The sequence below is a fragment of the Guillardia theta genome, assembly GCF_000315625.1.
Source record: "Guillardia theta CCMP2712 unplaced genomic scaffold GUITHscaffold_93, whole genome shotgun sequence".
Lineage (NCBI taxonomy): Eukaryota > Cryptophyceae > Pyrenomonadales > Geminigeraceae > Guillardia > Guillardia theta.
The window spans coordinates 260,876-277,105 of record NW_005434581.1 but is presented as its reverse complement, the minus strand read 5'-3'; the positions used below and the strand labels follow the sequence as shown (position 1 = coordinate 277,105).

Here is a 16,230-nt window from a genome sequence, read left to right as displayed (position 1 = left end):
GGGTGGGGTAGTGTCATGGTACACCATCATTCGCGGACTACAACATACTTGACCTAAAGTTTACTCAATACTACCCTACCACCCCAAGAGCCATGAGTACCCCTACCTACTATACTTCAGAAGGATGTACCGGTCCCTTGAAGTCCAATGCGCAATGGTTGAAAGAACAGATGGTGTAGGGGAGGGAGCGGAGGGAGAGGAGGGAGAGGAGGGAGAGGAGGGATAGGAGGGATAGGAGGGAGCAGAGGGACGAGAGGGAGGGGAGGGAGGGGAGGGAGGGGAGGGAGGGGAAGCAGGAGATAATGCTGGAGAGACTATGAGATCTCAACATCTATCTTTGGTCGCAGTGGAGGGGAGAAAATCGCAAAAATTCCTGTCATGCTCAAGGACTGAAACTTTCTTGTGTAGACGATGAGTCGGGGGGCATGATATGAGAAAGAGAATGCACGGGAGCGCGAGGTAACTTGAAATGGTCTCATGATGCCCTGGTGATGGTTGTGTTAGCATGTCATCGCTGTTGTTTGTCACTCTTCTCGCACTGCTTGTCCCAACGTGCGCAGTCGAGATTGTAGTCGATCCTGTACAGCCAGCTCAAGTCCTGGTGAGGGTTCTCCTGCACAACTCCAGCAAGTGACGCCTGACACAGTCTGGTTGTAACTTCACCGGCACCGCATCAGCTACTATTCAAAATATTGGTGAAGACAAACATGGCGATTGGCGGGGAGGGGGGAGGCTGAAGTTATGTTCTTCCAGCGTCCTATCCTGGGCTCTCGGTGGCATGGATATCGCAAGTTTCTCTGCCATAGTGAGAACCATCGCTAGTTCATGTCATGAAGGTTCTACTGACAGCCTTGTTCTCCTTCACAGTGAGTTCAAGCTGACCTGCCTGGGCAACACTGTCCGTTACGACAGCAACCTTCCTTTCCAGGCCTGCCAGGTGACTTCACTATGCTCGCATCCTTGCTCGATGAGCCCTTTCCTCCTCCTCGGTTCAGTTCCTCCTTCCCCCCCCCCCCCCCCCCCCAACCTCTTCCCTCCCCTCCACACACAAATCTCCTCCATGTTTCCTCTTCTCCCTACTCACCGCGGCCACCAGGGAGGGCTCAAGTACGAGTATCAGCCGACTGCCAGTCAAGTGGGCCAGACGTATAAAGCGGGTGAGCGGAGGAGATGACATGGAACGCATGAGGGTGACATGTGAATCAGAAATCTTTTGGGTCGTTCAAAACGGATCTCAATGGAATGTGACGAGGTCAGTGGCGAAGGAGTTGGTGTTTGTTCTGTTGACTTAGTTGCCTCAGCCGCTACTTTCCGATACAAGTCACTGTCGTAGAACCCAAGGTCTCGTTCCAGAGCGTAGGTAAGCGCCTGCGACGTTAGATGAGGCAGGAAGGCAGGCAGGGAGGCAGGCGGGGACATGGTTGATAGAAAGGAAATGTTTGGATCTGTGACAGCCGATCTCTTTGTTGTGTATCTCTTTCAATGCTCTCTCTTCATGTATCTTTCCATTTGAGTTGTCGTTTTTCCCCGTGCCTATGTACCTGTGAATCTTTTCCCTCCATTCACTTGCTTGTCACAGCGCAAACTTCGTTTCTGTTTCACATCGGTTGCCAATCGTCGTTCAGGTGTGTGGCCACTACTCAATCCTCCTTCCTCACGAGCATTCTCATAGGGTCTACGCGAATTTGACCAACAGCGATCCTCTCGGAGGTGATTCCTCTTTGTTCGTGTGCTTCCCTTGTTCGCATGTCATTTTGACATCTGATGAACCTGATCCACTACATCTCTGTTCCTGACCCTCATGTGTATCTCCCACCATCTCCTCCTCTTCTCTGTTCTCCACCACCACTTTTTCATGTCAGCCTGCAGCACCACTGTGTTCCTTTGCTCTTGTTCTTCCTCCTGTTCTCTTCGTCTTTCTCCCCTCTTCTTCTTCCTACTCTGCTCTTCTTCCTCTCCTCCTCTTCCTCACGCATGCCACCTCAGGTTGTGGGTCGAACTTTGTCCAGATCAAACCCGTCGTAGCTGGAAGCTTTCCTCCTAGCCCGACAGGCATGCAAGAGGAATCACTGGGAAGCAGCTGATGCCATCTCAGGCATACCCATCGGCTTCCCGTCCCCCGAGGACAAGAGGATTATCATCGGCAAGGCTCAGGTCAATGACGTCCAGCTCGGTGAGTTGACGACGGGAAGGAGGAAAATAAACTCTTGTCTGATTTCTGCCCTCTTCCTCTTCCTCTTCCTCTTCCTCTTCCTCTTCCTCTTCCTCTTCCTCTTCCTCCCGCTCTCTGCTTTCCTCCCTTCCCTTTCCTTCCCTCCTCCGCAGGTGCCTCCTCAACAGATCCCAGCATGCGTGCTGTGGACTTCGTGTGGACTCCAGCATGGTGAGAGGTTCTTCCTGCTCGCGCCCGCTGATGACCGATCGATGCAGGAGCCAGGAGATGGCAGCGCCCTACAGGTTCTGCTTCGAGGTGAGAAGAGGTGGAGTCCAGACTTAAGAGGGCGGGAAAGAGGAAGAGGAAGGATGGAGCGAGAAGGAGCGAGGAGCGAGGATGGAAGAGGCAGGGAGGAGATTGTGGGTCTGAGTGTATCCGCTTTCCAGGCATCGGCCTTTGGGTTTCGAGCGGTTCAGTGCTACTCAGCCATTGTGAGGCTCTAAAATTTGTGCTACACTTGCATCCCCTGAAGCTTGATTTCTCCTCTCCTCTTCTCTCCTCTCCTCTCTCCTCTCCTCTCCTCTCCTCTCCTCTCCTCTCCTCTCCTCTCCTCTCCTCTCCTCTCCTCTCCTCTCCTCTCCTCTCCTCTCCTCTCCTCTCCTCTCCTCTCCTCTCCGCAGGTCCAAAAGTGCAGCTACTGCGCGGAAGAGGGAGATACCATCCAGAAGCTCGCCATTGCGGTGACGCTCCTCTCCCAGTTTATAACACTTTTGACCCTCCCTTGCTCAGCTCGACACCGACTGGCTGCACCTCTACACCCTCAATCCCGTGGTCAAGAACCCGGACTACCTGCCGAGGGGTCAGCTGATACACCTCGGTGTCCAGTACGAGGTTCAGCCGGTACTTGAGCTGCTCCCTCCCCAGCTATCTTCCAAGCTATCTTCAAGCTCGCTCGCTCACTTTGCGGGGCAGGGGGACACGCTCTCCGGGCTCTACAGCCGTTTCCTCATTACCGAGAAGCAGTTCCTCACCGTCAACCCTGACTTCCAGCCCTCTCAGGTGCCCCCCCCTCCCTTCTCCTCCCCTTCGAGCTCCTCCGCAGCACCTTCCCAGCTCGTCCCATGCGGCTCCTTGGCTTCTCTTCTCTCTGGCTCATCGTTGCCGCAGGAGCTCGTACAGGGACAACAGCTCTGCATCATCCCCCCCGTGTGTGGGGTACAGGTGTACCCCCGTTGTCTTCCTCCTCCTCCACCTCGCCCTCGCCCTCGCCTTCCTGCGTCTTCCCGTTGCCTTCCTCGTCCTCGTCCTTCCTCCTCGTCCTCAACCGTCTCCTTCTCCACGTCCTGCCACCTGAACTTCTCTTACGCTTACCTTCCCTTCTCTTACAATGCTCTCCCCATCATCCAGACTGATCGAAATCCCACCTCTTCCCTCTACTGTCTCGCACTCACAAACCGACTGTCACTGACCTCGCCGCCAGTGCTCCCATGGGCTCGACTGCACTCCCATCAAAGTTTAACTCGTTTACCTCCCAGTGGAGATCACTCGCTAGTTTGTTATTGTACATTCTTCCACCTCCTGCATTATTCTCGCCTCTCTGCTCCCTCAGTAACCCTTCGTTAGTCCCCCTCCCTCAGTCTCCCCTCCTCCCTCCTCCCTTCTCTCTCAGTCTCCCTTCTCCCTCCTCTTCCTGACTCGCAGCATCACTTCCACGTTTCATCGTAGATCATCGCTTCATGCAGCTTTCAGCTATGGCGCACCCTGCAGGAACCAAATCATGTTGATTCTCCCTCCTCTCTCCCCCTCCCTCCCTCCTCGTCACCAATACTCCCTTCTACGTTCACCCTGCCATTCTCGTCCATCGATCGCCCCCCTCCCTCTTCTCCTACCAGCCGCATGCCCTGTGGTCCACGCGCTCTGCAAGTTGTATCCTCCTACTCATCGTCATCGTTAGCTGCACAGCCTTGCGACCGACCTGTGATGCCGTCGATGTCGAGGAGCTGAAAAGAGATCGTCAGCCGGATCACGAGCTGGGCGAGTTTCGCGCGAGGGAGGAGAGATGCGAGAACAAGGAAGACCAGGAAGGGGGGGAGCTGGTAACAAGCTGGGAGAGGGTGAAAACAGTTTCTCACCTCCCCAGCAAAGAAAAGCCCGGGGACCACCTTGCTCTCCATCTTGGTCATGTCAACCTCTTGCTTGGATATCAGACAACAAGCCCAGCTGGTTACCAGCTTACCAGGCAGTGGGACGCCGCCTGCTGTTACGAACTCTTCTTTGAAAGCCCCCTTGCCTTCGACCTTCCCCAGCTGGTAAGTTTGCGGGACAGCCAAACTCGTCCATCCCACCTGCAGCTCGCACCGCGCGATCCTCTCTGCTAGCTTCCTGCATGCCGACGTGTCAGCGGCACGTCAAGGTGTCAACGGCTTGTCAAACCTCAACTCTGCGGTCTTGGTGCCTGCCCAGCGTTTGTCCTCTGTAATGCCGACGTCCTCAACGAGAGCCTGACGTCGGGCTGAGCGGGGGAGGAGAGCGAGAGCGGCGAGGGGAGAGGAAAAGAAGAAGAAATAGGAAGGGAGCCTTGGGGGGCTGGTGGGGAGAGGAAGAAGTTCCAGAGGACGAGGAGGGGGGCACGACGAGGTAAGTGGAGTGCAAGACACCAGAGGGGGATGGATGGGACGGCAGAAGGGCAGAGGAGTCAAGGGAAGGAGAAGGAGAAGGAGAGAAGCAGAGAAGGAGAGAATTGAAACCTTCCAGAGCCTCCTTGGAAGATTCAACGTCGGGCTGGACGACCCAGCAATGGCCTACAAGGAGCAGAGTGTCGAGTCAGTTGTGTGCGAGCAGGGAGTCGGGTGAAAGAAGAAGGGAGAGGTACCACAAAGGGAGCAACGAACCTAGCGCAAGGAGAGGGAGGAGGGATGATAAGGTGAAGGATGACGGTGGGGCGAGAAGGGAGGGGAGCGAGAGAGGAGGGTCGAGTGTCAAAGTTTGAGCCAACGGAGCGTGAGAAAGAAAAGTGCGTCTTCACCTTTGCGGCATTCGCAACCTTCAAGAGCTGGAGCTCCTCGAAGACTCCCTGGTGCCAGGCAGTGAGAAGAGTGAAGGAAGAGACGAGGAGAGGGAGGGAGAAGAAACCAAACTAAGTGAACGAGCAATTCAGGATAAAACAGGGCTGGGGAAAGAGGGAACACTGCGCAGCGCAGGAGGGAGGGGGGTGGAGGAAGGGGTGAGGAGGGCAGGAGGGAGGGAGGGTGGGGAGGGGAAGGGGAAGGGGAAGGGGAAGGGGGAAAGAGGGCAGGACATGGTTGAAAAGGGGAGGGAGGGGGAAAGAGGAGAAGAATAAGGATGAGAGAACAGACCTCCAGCCAGTGTCTATGGCGGGTAACCAGTTGATGGTCAGAAGGGCCTGTAGCAAAGGCTCAGAAGGAGAGTGGAAATTAGGAGAGAGGGATCGAGTGAGAAAGGATGAAAGGGGAAAGGGAGGAGGGGAGAAGAGATAGAAACAAACGATGAGAGGGAAAAGGAAGGGGGCAAGGAGGAGCGGGTATTCGCTCAGCGTTCTCCGCGATTTCTTGCCTTGTAGTTGACATCGTGCAACTCGCGCGCCGCTGTTGCGAACTGAATCAGAAGCTTCTAAGAATTGAAAGCAAAGTGACAGAGAGGGCAGAAGTAGGAGAGAATCGAGTTCAGCACGGCAATGGAGGGTATTCATGAAGGATGAAGAAAACGAGGACGATATGGATACAAGTGTAGAAGTGGAGGAGCAGGACCAACAGAGCGGGAGGAGCGGGAGGAGCAGGACGAGCAGGAGAGCAAGAGTAAATGCAAAACAACAAGACAAAGAGGCAAAGAGAGGAGGAGGAACTGGAAGAGACCGAAGGCAGACAGACGCAGGATAGCAGGACCAGACAACCCGGTGTGGGTGATGAGGACAGGGCCCCTCTGACTGTAAACAACCGTCATCCACACCTCCTCCCTCCCTCCCTGGTGCTCCTTCCCCTTCCTAGAGCACCACGCCTTTTCCTTTCTCATGTCCACCACACTCCTCCCTCCTCTACCGCCTGCTACACAACCTCATCTCCTTTGGGTCCTTTCCTTCCTCCTTCCCACACCACCAACTCTACCGTTTTCTCCTTCGCTCCTTTCCTCCCTCCCTTGCCTACCACCTACTGCTCACCTAAGACGTTGCTTGGACCCTTTCGACGCCGGAAGTTTATTCAACGATGCAATCGCATCCTGCGCTTTTGTTACCTCCCTGACCCTGACCCCGACAATGACCCTGACCCTCTCGCTCTTCCTCTCTCTTTCCCTGTTCCCATCCTCTCCCTCTCCCTCCTCCCCTCTCCTCTTTCTCGGACATCAGCTAGTCACCTGCACTGCCAGTCCCGCGAGACCGTCGAGAACTTTCTGTTTGATGTTAAAGGTGAAAAGACTGACGCCAAGAATCAGCTCTTTGAATATCCAAAATCTCCAACCTCCTCCTCCCTTGCATAATTTTCTTCCATCCCCTTCATTCCTCTCCTTTCCTCCCCTTCCTCCTTATCCTTTTCTGCCACTCTCTCCCCCTTTCCCTCCCCTCCCCTCCCTGCTCGTCTGTCCGTCCTTCGTCTCCTCCTCTACCTCGGCACTGGATCCTCCAGCTTGTGGCCCAACTTTGTGGCCCACGCGTAGGCAAGACGAGATGAACCTGGCGAAGAGCGAGAGAGGAGACAAGGACGACAGTCAGGGGTAGAGAAAGTCAGATATTGTGATGCTTGAGGAGGAGGACAAGTGAGGAGCAGCAGGAGCAGCAGGAGCAGGAGCAGGAGCAGGAGCAGGAGCAGAAGGTGATAGTAGTGGTAAAGCAGGAACAGACGGAAGCATTCTTAAGGCGGGAGGGAACACGAGTTATGAAGAACCTCCCACTGACCTGGAGACAGAACAACAAAATCTCCACGGAAAGTCTTGGGGTCGCCGTCACGAACGCTGCACGAGATTTCGAACGAGATTCCCTCCTGCTCTTTGTCTCGGACAAGCTTCACGTCGTCGACCCTCGTCTTGGTGTGGACCTTGACATCAGCTCGTTCTGCTGCTCCACACAGTGCGTCGATGATGGTCTGTATCCTCTCGTCAGAATCTCCTCGTCAGTTTTGGCGTGAGGGGAAGGGATAACGAAGGTGCGATCAAAGAAAACTCTACGAGATGGTGGGAGGAGGAGGAGGAGGAGGAGAATACAAGAGATGAGAAAAGAAGAGAGGAGGCTGGGGCAGAGGAGGGAACAATTAAAGGAATTGGAGGGGAGAAAGTGAGAGAGGAGAGAAACATGAAGTTGCAGAGGAGGAGGGGGCGAGTTTACATGACCTGAGAGTTGTCTGTGATTGGAAACATCCTCCCGTCGTCTTCAATTTTCAGCTCTACCCCCTACAAAAGTCTGTCATCAAGCCGATTCGCTGCAAAGGCTTCTTCTCCCGCTATACTTGATCCACTCTCACACCGATCCCCCCTCTGCTCCTCCTGACCCCTTTCTCCTTTCCCTGTTACCATTCTCCTCCCGTCCCGTCCCGTCCCGTCCCCTCAAGTCTCTCCCCTCTCTCTTCCCCATCTCCTCCCTTCCCCTCCCCTCTCCTTGCCACTCCCTCCCTCCCTCCACCTCTTTCTTGAACCACTCGAGGGTATCTAGAGGTCCGAATCTGCTCAGAGGGCCCAGCAGAGGTTTCTGACCCCGCGGGTACCCCTGCCGTATCCATGCGCATGTCAGCCCGAGAGACAAGAAACCACAGGAAGTCATCACCTCAGAGATCAGCTTGGTCGTCTTGCGATAGTCGTGCATGACGTTGCATCTTCCTCCTCCGCTGATCTTCACCTTCCCCAGCACCTTGGACGTCGCCTCCAAGACAGTAACATCGAGTTTCGCCCCTCCCTCCTTCGCCCGGCGAGCAGCCTCGATGGCTGCCATGAAACCTGCGGGCCCACCTCCCACTACGATGAGATGTTTGCTATCCCCTCCCTGCGAGGACTTAGCGTGAACCTTCATCGCTCCTCCCGTCAAGCTTCGCCATCGCGCGCGGTCTGAACCATGTCCAATCAAGTTGCGCCCATTCCTCCCGCAAAGAGGGATGGCCCCTTGCACAAGGGACTGTGGTTGTAGGAATCGGTGGAAGCATGGAGGAAACGAGGCCATGAATGCTAGACCGACGCCTCTTGATGACGCTGAAGGAAGAAACCTTTCCAAACGCGTCGAGCTGGATGCCTGCTGGAGACCTGTCCAGAGGGATAGAGAAGCAGAGGATACAGCTCTTGCTGGCATGGCAGAGGAGAGGAAAGGGAGGAGAACTGCATCTACCGAGCATGCTCTGGCCATCTTCTTCCCTCCCTTGGCTCCCCCTATCGCGCTCCCTGCCCATAGGATCGCAATCAAATGCCGCATGTTCGGCCGCATTGAACCTTTCCTTCACCGGTCAGTCCACCCAGAAATTGAGGGGTAGGGGTACTACCCACCCCCTATATCGAGCTGCCATATGGTAGTCACATCGGACCACCCTTGAAATATCACCCCACTATTTAATTGAGTACCCTTGACAAAACACACAAAAGTACCGGTGATACGGGTTTTCGATGCACCCCCACCCAGCTCTTAGGCAGCCCGTGCGAAAATGCAGAACGGAGGTGAAACATGCCGCGCCATGTCCGCGTACAGCAGCAGATCTACGATTTCAAACATGCTTCTCCTCCACCACAAACTCTTTCCCTCCACCTGCTTCCTCTCTCTTCGTAGCTTCTTGCTCCGCTCCTGTCCTTGCCCCCCTTGCGTCCCATCCACTGTGCCATTTCTTTGTTGCCGCTCCATTCCGTCAATCTTCAATGTGTCTCTGATTCAACTATGCTCATAGTTATCTTGCCTTGATATCTCAATGATTGGGTGCTCGTTCTGTAGCAAACTCTTCACAACATGCTCTGCTGCTGACTTATCATCCTTTTTCTCTGCGGCTGAACTGACGACCAGACGGTCTTGGATCGGAGCAAGGGAGGCAGAGACTGCGAGGGGGCAAGACATCGAGCCCCGGCATCGCTCATGCTCCCCCGCCATCATCGGGTCCCTCGGACCTCTGCCTTGCCATACAGAAAGGGATGGAGAACTTTGTGATGAAAAACCAGCAGGTGAAAAATATCCCCTCCTCCTCTCTCCATGTGATTAGCTGCAGCAGAACGGGTCGCATGCTGTTAAACCAGACGAGCATGCTCCGAAGCAAGAGTTTGTGAAGGTGCCCTGTCCTCTTCCTTGACCCCCATCCTCATCACATCGCTGCAGAGGCCGCAAGGGCGTGGAGAACAGCATGATGCGGCTCAAGGAAAGCCGACGCAGGTTGGGAGGAGGACTGAGTGAAAGTTGTGATGCGACCCCGATGCAGGGCAAGGCGTCTGCTCCTCCTCATCTCCTCGCTCTGTCAGAAGTGACCAAGGGCGATGTGGTCGGACAACTTCGACAGGTGAGAGACGACAAGGCATAGAGATACTGGGGGACTGGGAAGGTGGAGGCAGGAAAGGGGGGGGGGGGGTAGGAGAGAGGGAGGAGAGGAAAGCGGTGGGGATGGAACTTTGGGACAGTATGTCATGTAGAGGATGGGGAGGGGGGAGGAGAGCAGGGAGAGGGGTGAAAGGGGAGCGAAGAAGGTTGGGGAGCGAAGAAGGTTTGGGGGCGGGGAGGAATTTAACATGCAGCAGGTCAAACCGGAGGACATTACTTCCAAGGACTATTACTTCGATTCCTACGCTCACTTCGGCATTCATGAGCAGATGATCAAAGATTCGGTATGCTTGTCTACTTGGCCATGTCAGGATCAATGGTGACTTGCTGAATTGGCAGGTCAGGACTGGGAGCTACCAGGAGGCGATCGAGAGGAACAGAAAAGTTTTTGAGGGAAAAGTGAGAATCTTTGCAATATCACGAGATGAGGATGAGAGGAGAAAGGGCAAGGGGAGGGGAGGAGGGGCTGGCTGGGGGACGGGGAGGGGGAGGGGGGGCAGTAGGGGCAGGAGCAGGAGCAGGAGGACAATGATGAATCGTTGTTTGCAGGTTGTCCTCGACGTGGGTTGTGGAACCGGCATCTTGAGCATGTTTGCGGTGCGAGCAGGGGCGAAACACGTGTATGCGGTGGACTGCTCATCCATCTTTTACATGGCCAAGGTTCGCTTTCAGTCTTCCTTTTACCGACTTGCTCCCTCGCTTTCTTCCCTTCATTGTCCTCCTCTTAATTCCCATCCCTGTCTTTTCTTCCCTGCCTTGTCCCTTGTTTCTTACTCATGTTTCCTTGCAGGAGATTGTTGAGCTGAACAAGTTTCAAGACAAGATTACCTTGATCCACGGGATGGTGATCAGAATGTCTCGAAACCCTCTCGATCTCACGCTGCCTCCTCCAGATCGAGAAGATCGAATTGCCAGTCAAGGTCCAAGAAGACCTGACGGCAGTGGTAGACAGCTCATGTCTTGTCAGGTGGACATCATCATATCAGAATGGATGGGATACGCTCTGCTCTACGAGTCCATGCTGGACTCCGTGAGTTTCTTTTGCTCCACCTCCACCTTGATGATCCCTTTCTTCCCCGTCTCCTCTCCTCTGCTCCATCTCCTTTCCTCCTCTTGCCTCCCTCCTCTCCTCTGCCCCATCTCCTCTCCTCCTCTTGCCTCCCTCCTCCCCTCCTCTGCCCTTGCTCCTGCTCATTAGCATCGGATACCTCATCTTGACCTCCCTCCTGCCGTCTCCTCGTGCTCACTTTCCCTCCAGGTGTTGTATGCGCGAGACAAGTGGTTGGCACCCAACGGCCTTATCCTCCCGGACCGGGTCAGTTCCTCTATGCTGCGACCTGACTGAGCTGACATGTTGTCTGGTCAAGGCTGTCCTGTGGATCTGTGGCATTGAGGACAAGGAGTACAAGGTAGTCAGCTCACTTTCTTTCTCCTCCTCTTGCCCTGACGAAGCTGAAGAGCCAAAAGATCAACTTCTGGAAGGATGTCTACGGCTTCAATATGAAGTGTATCCAGTCGTCGGTGCTGCAAGGTTTGCAGATTCTTGTTGTGTCACTTTGTGTTGCTTTTTTATCCCTTGTATGACTTCAATGCACTTCTCCCTTCGTGATTTGAGGTTTCTTCCATGTTGCTGGGGTCTGTGTCCCACTTTGTGATACTCTGCTTTTCTCTGCTTTCTTTCAATCCTTTGTATCTTCTGAAAATCTCCCTGCAACGTTGCTGCGTTGTGCTCCTCTCATTTTTTCCGCTTCAGAGCCGCTTGTCGACGTGGTCAACCCTGACTGCATCTGTACAAAACCCTGCCAGGCAAGGCCACAACCGCTGGTTGCCATGAAAGACCTCTGAGCATCCTCGTTGCAGTTGAGAAGTTTTGACCTCTACACTGTCAAGAAGGAGGATCTCTCCTTTGAGGTGGCTGGCAGCCTGTTGGATCAAACCTTCGCCACCTGACTTGCTCTCAGTCACCTTTCCGGTTAAACGTCACCAGGAATGACTACCTAACGGTCTGCTTCCCTCCTGCCTTTCATCTCCTCCTTGCCTTCTCCTCTCCTCTTCTACTTCCGCAACCACTGACTGGTTCCCGTTGTCGTCCTCTCCCTTACTTCCCCTCTTCCCCCTCTCTCCCTCTTTCCTCGCCCCCTCTCCCCTCTCCCCTCCCCCATCTCCTTTCCCTTCCCCCTCCTCCCCCATCTCCTCTCCCAATCCGTCTCGATCGCTCCGCTAAAGCCTCGTCAGGCGTTTGTGGTCTATTTCGACATCGGCTTCACTTCCCTCGACTTCCCGGTCCCCACAAAACTTAACGACCAGCTGGTTCTGACCTCTCAACAGGTCTGGTTCTCAACATCCCCCCGAGCCGTTTCTACACACTGGCGACAGTCCGTCTTTTACCTCTCCGAGGAGGTGAAGCTTTCAAGTCCCCAGAGCTCTGCTCCTCGTCCTCATCCACCCACCACCACTTCCACCTGCTCCTGCTCCTGCTCCTGCTCCTGCTCCTGCTCCTGCTCTTGCTCCTGCTCCTCCGCTACCATCACTTCTTCCTCCCCTTTCTTCTCCTCTCCTCCTCCTCTCCTCCCCTCCTTTCTCTCCTCCTCCTCTCTCTTCTCATCCCCTCCTCGCTTCCTCTCTCCCGGCTCCTCCCCCGCTGTTCTTTCTTACGATCCTGCTGCTCGTTCTGACCTGACGTGTTCGTCGCTCTTCAGTTGGTGGTATCTAGAAACGAGACGGTCACAGGCAGTTTGTCTGTGAGGTAGCATGTACCGGGAAACCGTCAGACCAGCATCACTGACTATCGGGGCAGGCCCAACGCTCGCAATCATAGAGACCTGGACTTTTCCATCTCATTCCAGCACAAGGGCAAGGTATCAGATCTACTAGCCTGCCCTCCTCCTCGGCCAATTGACTTCCGTCCTCGCAGATCAATGGGTTGGTATCGGCAGTCGACAGCTATCGTATGCGATAGCTGCCATTCTTCGTAACGTCACTGATGGTCACGAGTCGACCTCACAAATCCGACGCCCTAAGATTCGCTTGTCACTGTTGTCTCGGTTTTTCTCGGTAGTTTTTCGCTCGCTAAGGGTTATTCTTTCTCAAGTTTGTCAGTTGCGCAATGAAACACTGTATCACAGAGTCACAGTCACGGGCACGGTACTACTAGTGATGGACTGCCGAGTTCAAGTAGGGCCCGCCGGGCCGCCGGTGTGCGGCAGCGACCGGGCCGCCCCGGGCCGGCGGACGGCGTCGGGCTTCGGCCCGGCCAGGAAGCCTGCCGTCGCGGGCGGCCAGCTGATGGAGCGCATGTCACTCGAGTCAGCCGTGCCAGTCACTGATCCGATCATCGGACAACGCCGAGTTAACAAAAACTCTCCCCGGCGTAAACCAAGACCGTCAACTCTTACGGCGTGTTTCAACCGGGCGGCGGCCATGTAGCATGATGTGTGACGTCCGGGACGGAGGCCGCCGCCGTCTCATGTCGCCGGGATCATGCTTGGGTTCAAGTTTCTCAAGTTCTCACTGGGCACGCGTGCTACTCTGGGCCGGGATCTACCGGCGTTGAACTGAGTCGGCCGGGGCCGGCCCGGGCAGTGTCGGCTGAGCCCCGGTGTGATATTAGGCCATTCCATGGCATTTACTAATGCCCAATTATAAATTAATATCCTTTTAACAAACACTTGTACCTGTTAATTTGATCATAAGCATACAGTTTTTAGTCAATTTTGTACCAGAATGATTTGTACCACTCAGTACTCTTTTATATTTGTTTTAAGCATTTGAGTTCCGGCTTACACGCCTCTTGGCTGCTCTCTACCCTGTGTACCGGTATGTTTGTCTGATATGGAGGGGGTAGGGCTATTCGTATATTTCGATACACGCTCATGAAATCTTATTAGTGTCAGCCATTGACGAGTGTAGTAAATCTAGCCAATAAGTATTTTTGTTTTCAAATCAAGGAGTCGTATGCCAGCTAGCAACGGCAATCTTTTTTTTCTACACCGGTTGTTTTATATAGATACCTACCCCATGTCTATAGGGTGCCACCGAAACACAGGTCCCCTTGCCCCCGATCAAAGAGCAAATAAAAATTCATTAAAAATCCTGAGATCTCCATTGCAAGTATCCCTCCCCTCCTCCTTCCTGCTCTTCTCCCTCCCTCCCTCCCCCCTGCTCCCCTCCCTTCCTCCCTGCTCCCTCCCTCCCCCCTGCTCCCCTCCCTCCCCGTTGCTTCCGTTTCCCTTGCGCTCCAGTTATAGACACCAAACAAATGAATCTTCACCGTCGTGTATCAGCAACAAATGGAATTCAGAGAAGGCGAAGGCAGGAAGATTGCGATACATTCTTGGAGCAGGAAGAGACTTGTGATGAGTCAAAGACACCTGAAGATTTGAAGCTTCGAATGATCCTGCATACGTCAGTTGATGATCGAGACTTGCGCAGGATGTACTGGAAAAAGCCAGGCAGTAATTTGAATATTATGCTTGAGCCTGGCACAGGGGTTCAATATCAGTGTGAAGATCACAGGGGCGTTGAAGTGAATCGACTGGGGATGATCAAATCGCTGCACTCAGATGCACAGGTTGTCGAAGTGTACATCATGTACAATGGAGTCCTCTTGGAACATGTAGACGAAACCATTATAACTAATCGAGTGCCCTGTGTGGCCCTGAAAAGAATTTTGAACAAAGTTGGAAACCGTGATTGTTATCAATCAATTTACAAGGATACGGATGAAATAAATGCTATACCAAAAATGTGTTTCTTCAGCTTTCCTTGCATGTTGGAGCATGCCAACGATGATTTCCACGATAATTTCAGAGTGCATGGGTATATATTTTTTCATGAAGACGACATCGAAAATAATAAATACTGTGAAATCTCTCACTTCTCGATTGCAAACTACCGGCACCACTCGTTGAAAAGATGGCGCAAACAACTTTCTGTTCAGCGGCGGAGTACAATCGGATTTGTCGAGATATGACCGAGGTCAAAAAGATGTTCGATCAGTGGTTGATGTCAAGGAGTGAGACCTTTGAGAAGAATTTTTGTTTGTTGTTTTCCATTGATTTTCGTTGCTTTCGATTGCTTTACAATTTTTGTTTGTTGTTTTCCATCGCTTTACGTGTGACATGCTCGTCACAAGCCATGTTTATGAACTCCGAAAACCTCAGCATCTTTTCGCTGCCTGTTTCACAACCTCGGAATCGGCGCCGTCTTTGTCCAAACCTACATCCGCAAGATGTTCTTATTCGCTTGGGCACCCGCTTGTCTCCATGCTTCTCTTCCCCACAACTGATAAAAACATTACATTCGCAGGAATGATATTCAATGGAGACTCTACCTTATGTCTTAGCTCGCTGGTTCCGATACTGAGAAGTCCTGAGGGAAGTTCATTCACATCCGGCATTCATGGCGTTGAATAGTTCATCGATCTTACACTTGCGATCTATTTGCAATCAAGTTGCCTACACGACTGACATGCCTTATGCTTATGTGCTTGGTTGACACAGAGAGGAGGAAGTATGGGTCTTGTAGAATGCCAATCAAAACAACAATCAATTGCCTAATCAGAGAGATCCTTTACGAGAAACAATCTTGACACCAAACAACTCTACAGTCAGAGATGTGCTCGAAGCTCAATCATACGAAAGAGGGTTGTGGATGCTTGATCACCAAAAACGAGCAATTCTCCATCTTGCAATGAGCATCAAATGGATTCGAAAACAGCCCTAGGCTCTGGAATCCATGGCGATGCTGATTCCTACAGCTTCCTTTGAAAAACAAGCTCGAGCTGTTTGAAACGTCGTCTTGCAGTATGCCGCAAAAAGTACAAACATTCACACATGATCCAACCTTGGATGGCCTGGAGCTTGAATACGATGAAAGAGCCATTGGCTGAGAGCCATCTGGGATTCAAACAAACGCCGCCTGCGCCGGCGGGTGCGGATGCAGCAATGGGGGAAGGGGGAGGGCAGGCAATTTGGTTGTATATGCACCCCCCAGGCGTGTAAAAGCGTGTAAGGTCAAAAATAGTTTTAATGTTTGAAACCTTGTTGTTTGGAGGAAGCAAGAATACTTGTAAACCTAAAACTGCTCGACACGGTCCCCGATTCAAACATACTTTCAACCATTATCGAAGTTTCTGGTACAAATTTTCAGTGCGCCGACCATTCAAAAATCCTGGGCTGAAGTACCCCGCTCGAAAATGATCAAAAGCGAGCATTAGAAAATGCCATGGAATGCTACCGAGTCGATCTCTCAGTCTTTGGCAAGCCAAGTTGTCGGACTCGAACTGCTTTCAGTTTCCGATTCCGAGTTCTGATCACTGACCTTGCAACGGTTTTCAATACTGGGCCGTACCGTACGCCGGTTCAACTGTGATCGGACGGTTACCCCCGCCCCCCCCCCCGGGCCGCGGCGGGCACTGCAACTTTTCGGAGTTCGGAAGTTCAGGTACTCAACCGCGGTACTCTTCTCCAAGCCGCTCCAAGGTCCCGGACTGCAACTCAACCTGAAAAGCATAAAAAAAACTTTAACTTCCAACTTCGTAATGTTTTCAAACAGGTCGCCTGGGAAGACCCTG

General features: G+C 53.2%; 4 protein-coding genes across 4 annotated transcripts; 3 read left to right on the top strand and 1 right to left on the bottom strand.

The window, feature by feature from the left end:
• Window positions 1-1,237: 1,237 nt before the first annotated feature.
• On the top strand, window positions 1,238-3,198 carry GUITHDRAFT_144899 (hypothetical protein; the record flags this gene model as incomplete). Its single annotated transcript, XM_005824553.1, has 9 exons — window positions 1,238-1,252; window positions 1,626-1,710; window positions 2,096-2,173; window positions 2,326-2,383; window positions 2,431-2,470; window positions 2,602-2,646; window positions 2,836-2,895; window positions 2,945-3,055; window positions 3,154-3,198. 9 exons carry the CDS (start codon window positions 1,238-1,240, stop codon window positions 3,196-3,198), a joined length of 537 nt encoding a protein of 178 aa, XP_005824610.1.
• Window positions 3,199-4,030: 832 nt separating this feature from the next.
• GUITHDRAFT_55772 (hypothetical protein) lies at window positions 4,031-8,117 on the bottom strand (the record flags this gene model as incomplete). Its single annotated transcript, XM_005824552.1, has 12 exons — window positions 4,031-4,092; window positions 4,131-4,155; window positions 4,288-4,346; window positions 4,392-4,524; window positions 4,903-4,936; window positions 5,898-6,124; window positions 6,524-6,584; window positions 6,773-6,839; window positions 7,113-7,248; window positions 7,493-7,552; window positions 7,782-7,865; window positions 7,923-8,117. Coding segments are annotated over 12 exons (1,143 nt in total), but the record flags the coding sequence as incomplete, so codon positions are not given.
• A 1,727-nt stretch (window positions 8,118-9,844) lies between these two features.
• Window positions 9,845-12,615, top strand: GUITHDRAFT_158580 (hypothetical protein; the record flags this gene model as incomplete). Its single annotated transcript, XM_005824551.1, has 17 exons — window positions 9,845-9,940; window positions 9,996-10,055; window positions 10,206-10,316; window positions 10,447-10,500; window positions 10,550-10,576; window positions 10,624-10,686; window positions 10,915-10,971; window positions 11,024-11,065; window positions 11,115-11,187; window positions 11,410-11,445; window positions 11,503-11,567; window positions 11,618-11,659; window positions 11,892-11,939; window positions 11,985-12,056; window positions 12,356-12,402; window positions 12,454-12,514; window positions 12,571-12,615. 17 exons carry the CDS (start codon window positions 9,845-9,847, stop codon window positions 12,613-12,615), a joined length of 999 nt encoding a protein of 332 aa, XP_005824608.1.
• A 1,282-nt stretch (window positions 12,616-13,897) lies between these two features.
• GUITHDRAFT_154935 (hypothetical protein) lies at window positions 13,898-14,462 on the top strand (the record flags this gene model as incomplete). The annotated part of the gene is made up of 1 exon (XM_005824550.1): window positions 13,898-14,462. A coding segment is annotated over exon 1 (440 nt), but the record flags the coding sequence as incomplete, so codon positions are not given.
• Between the last annotated feature and the right edge of the window lie 1,768 nt (window positions 14,463-16,230).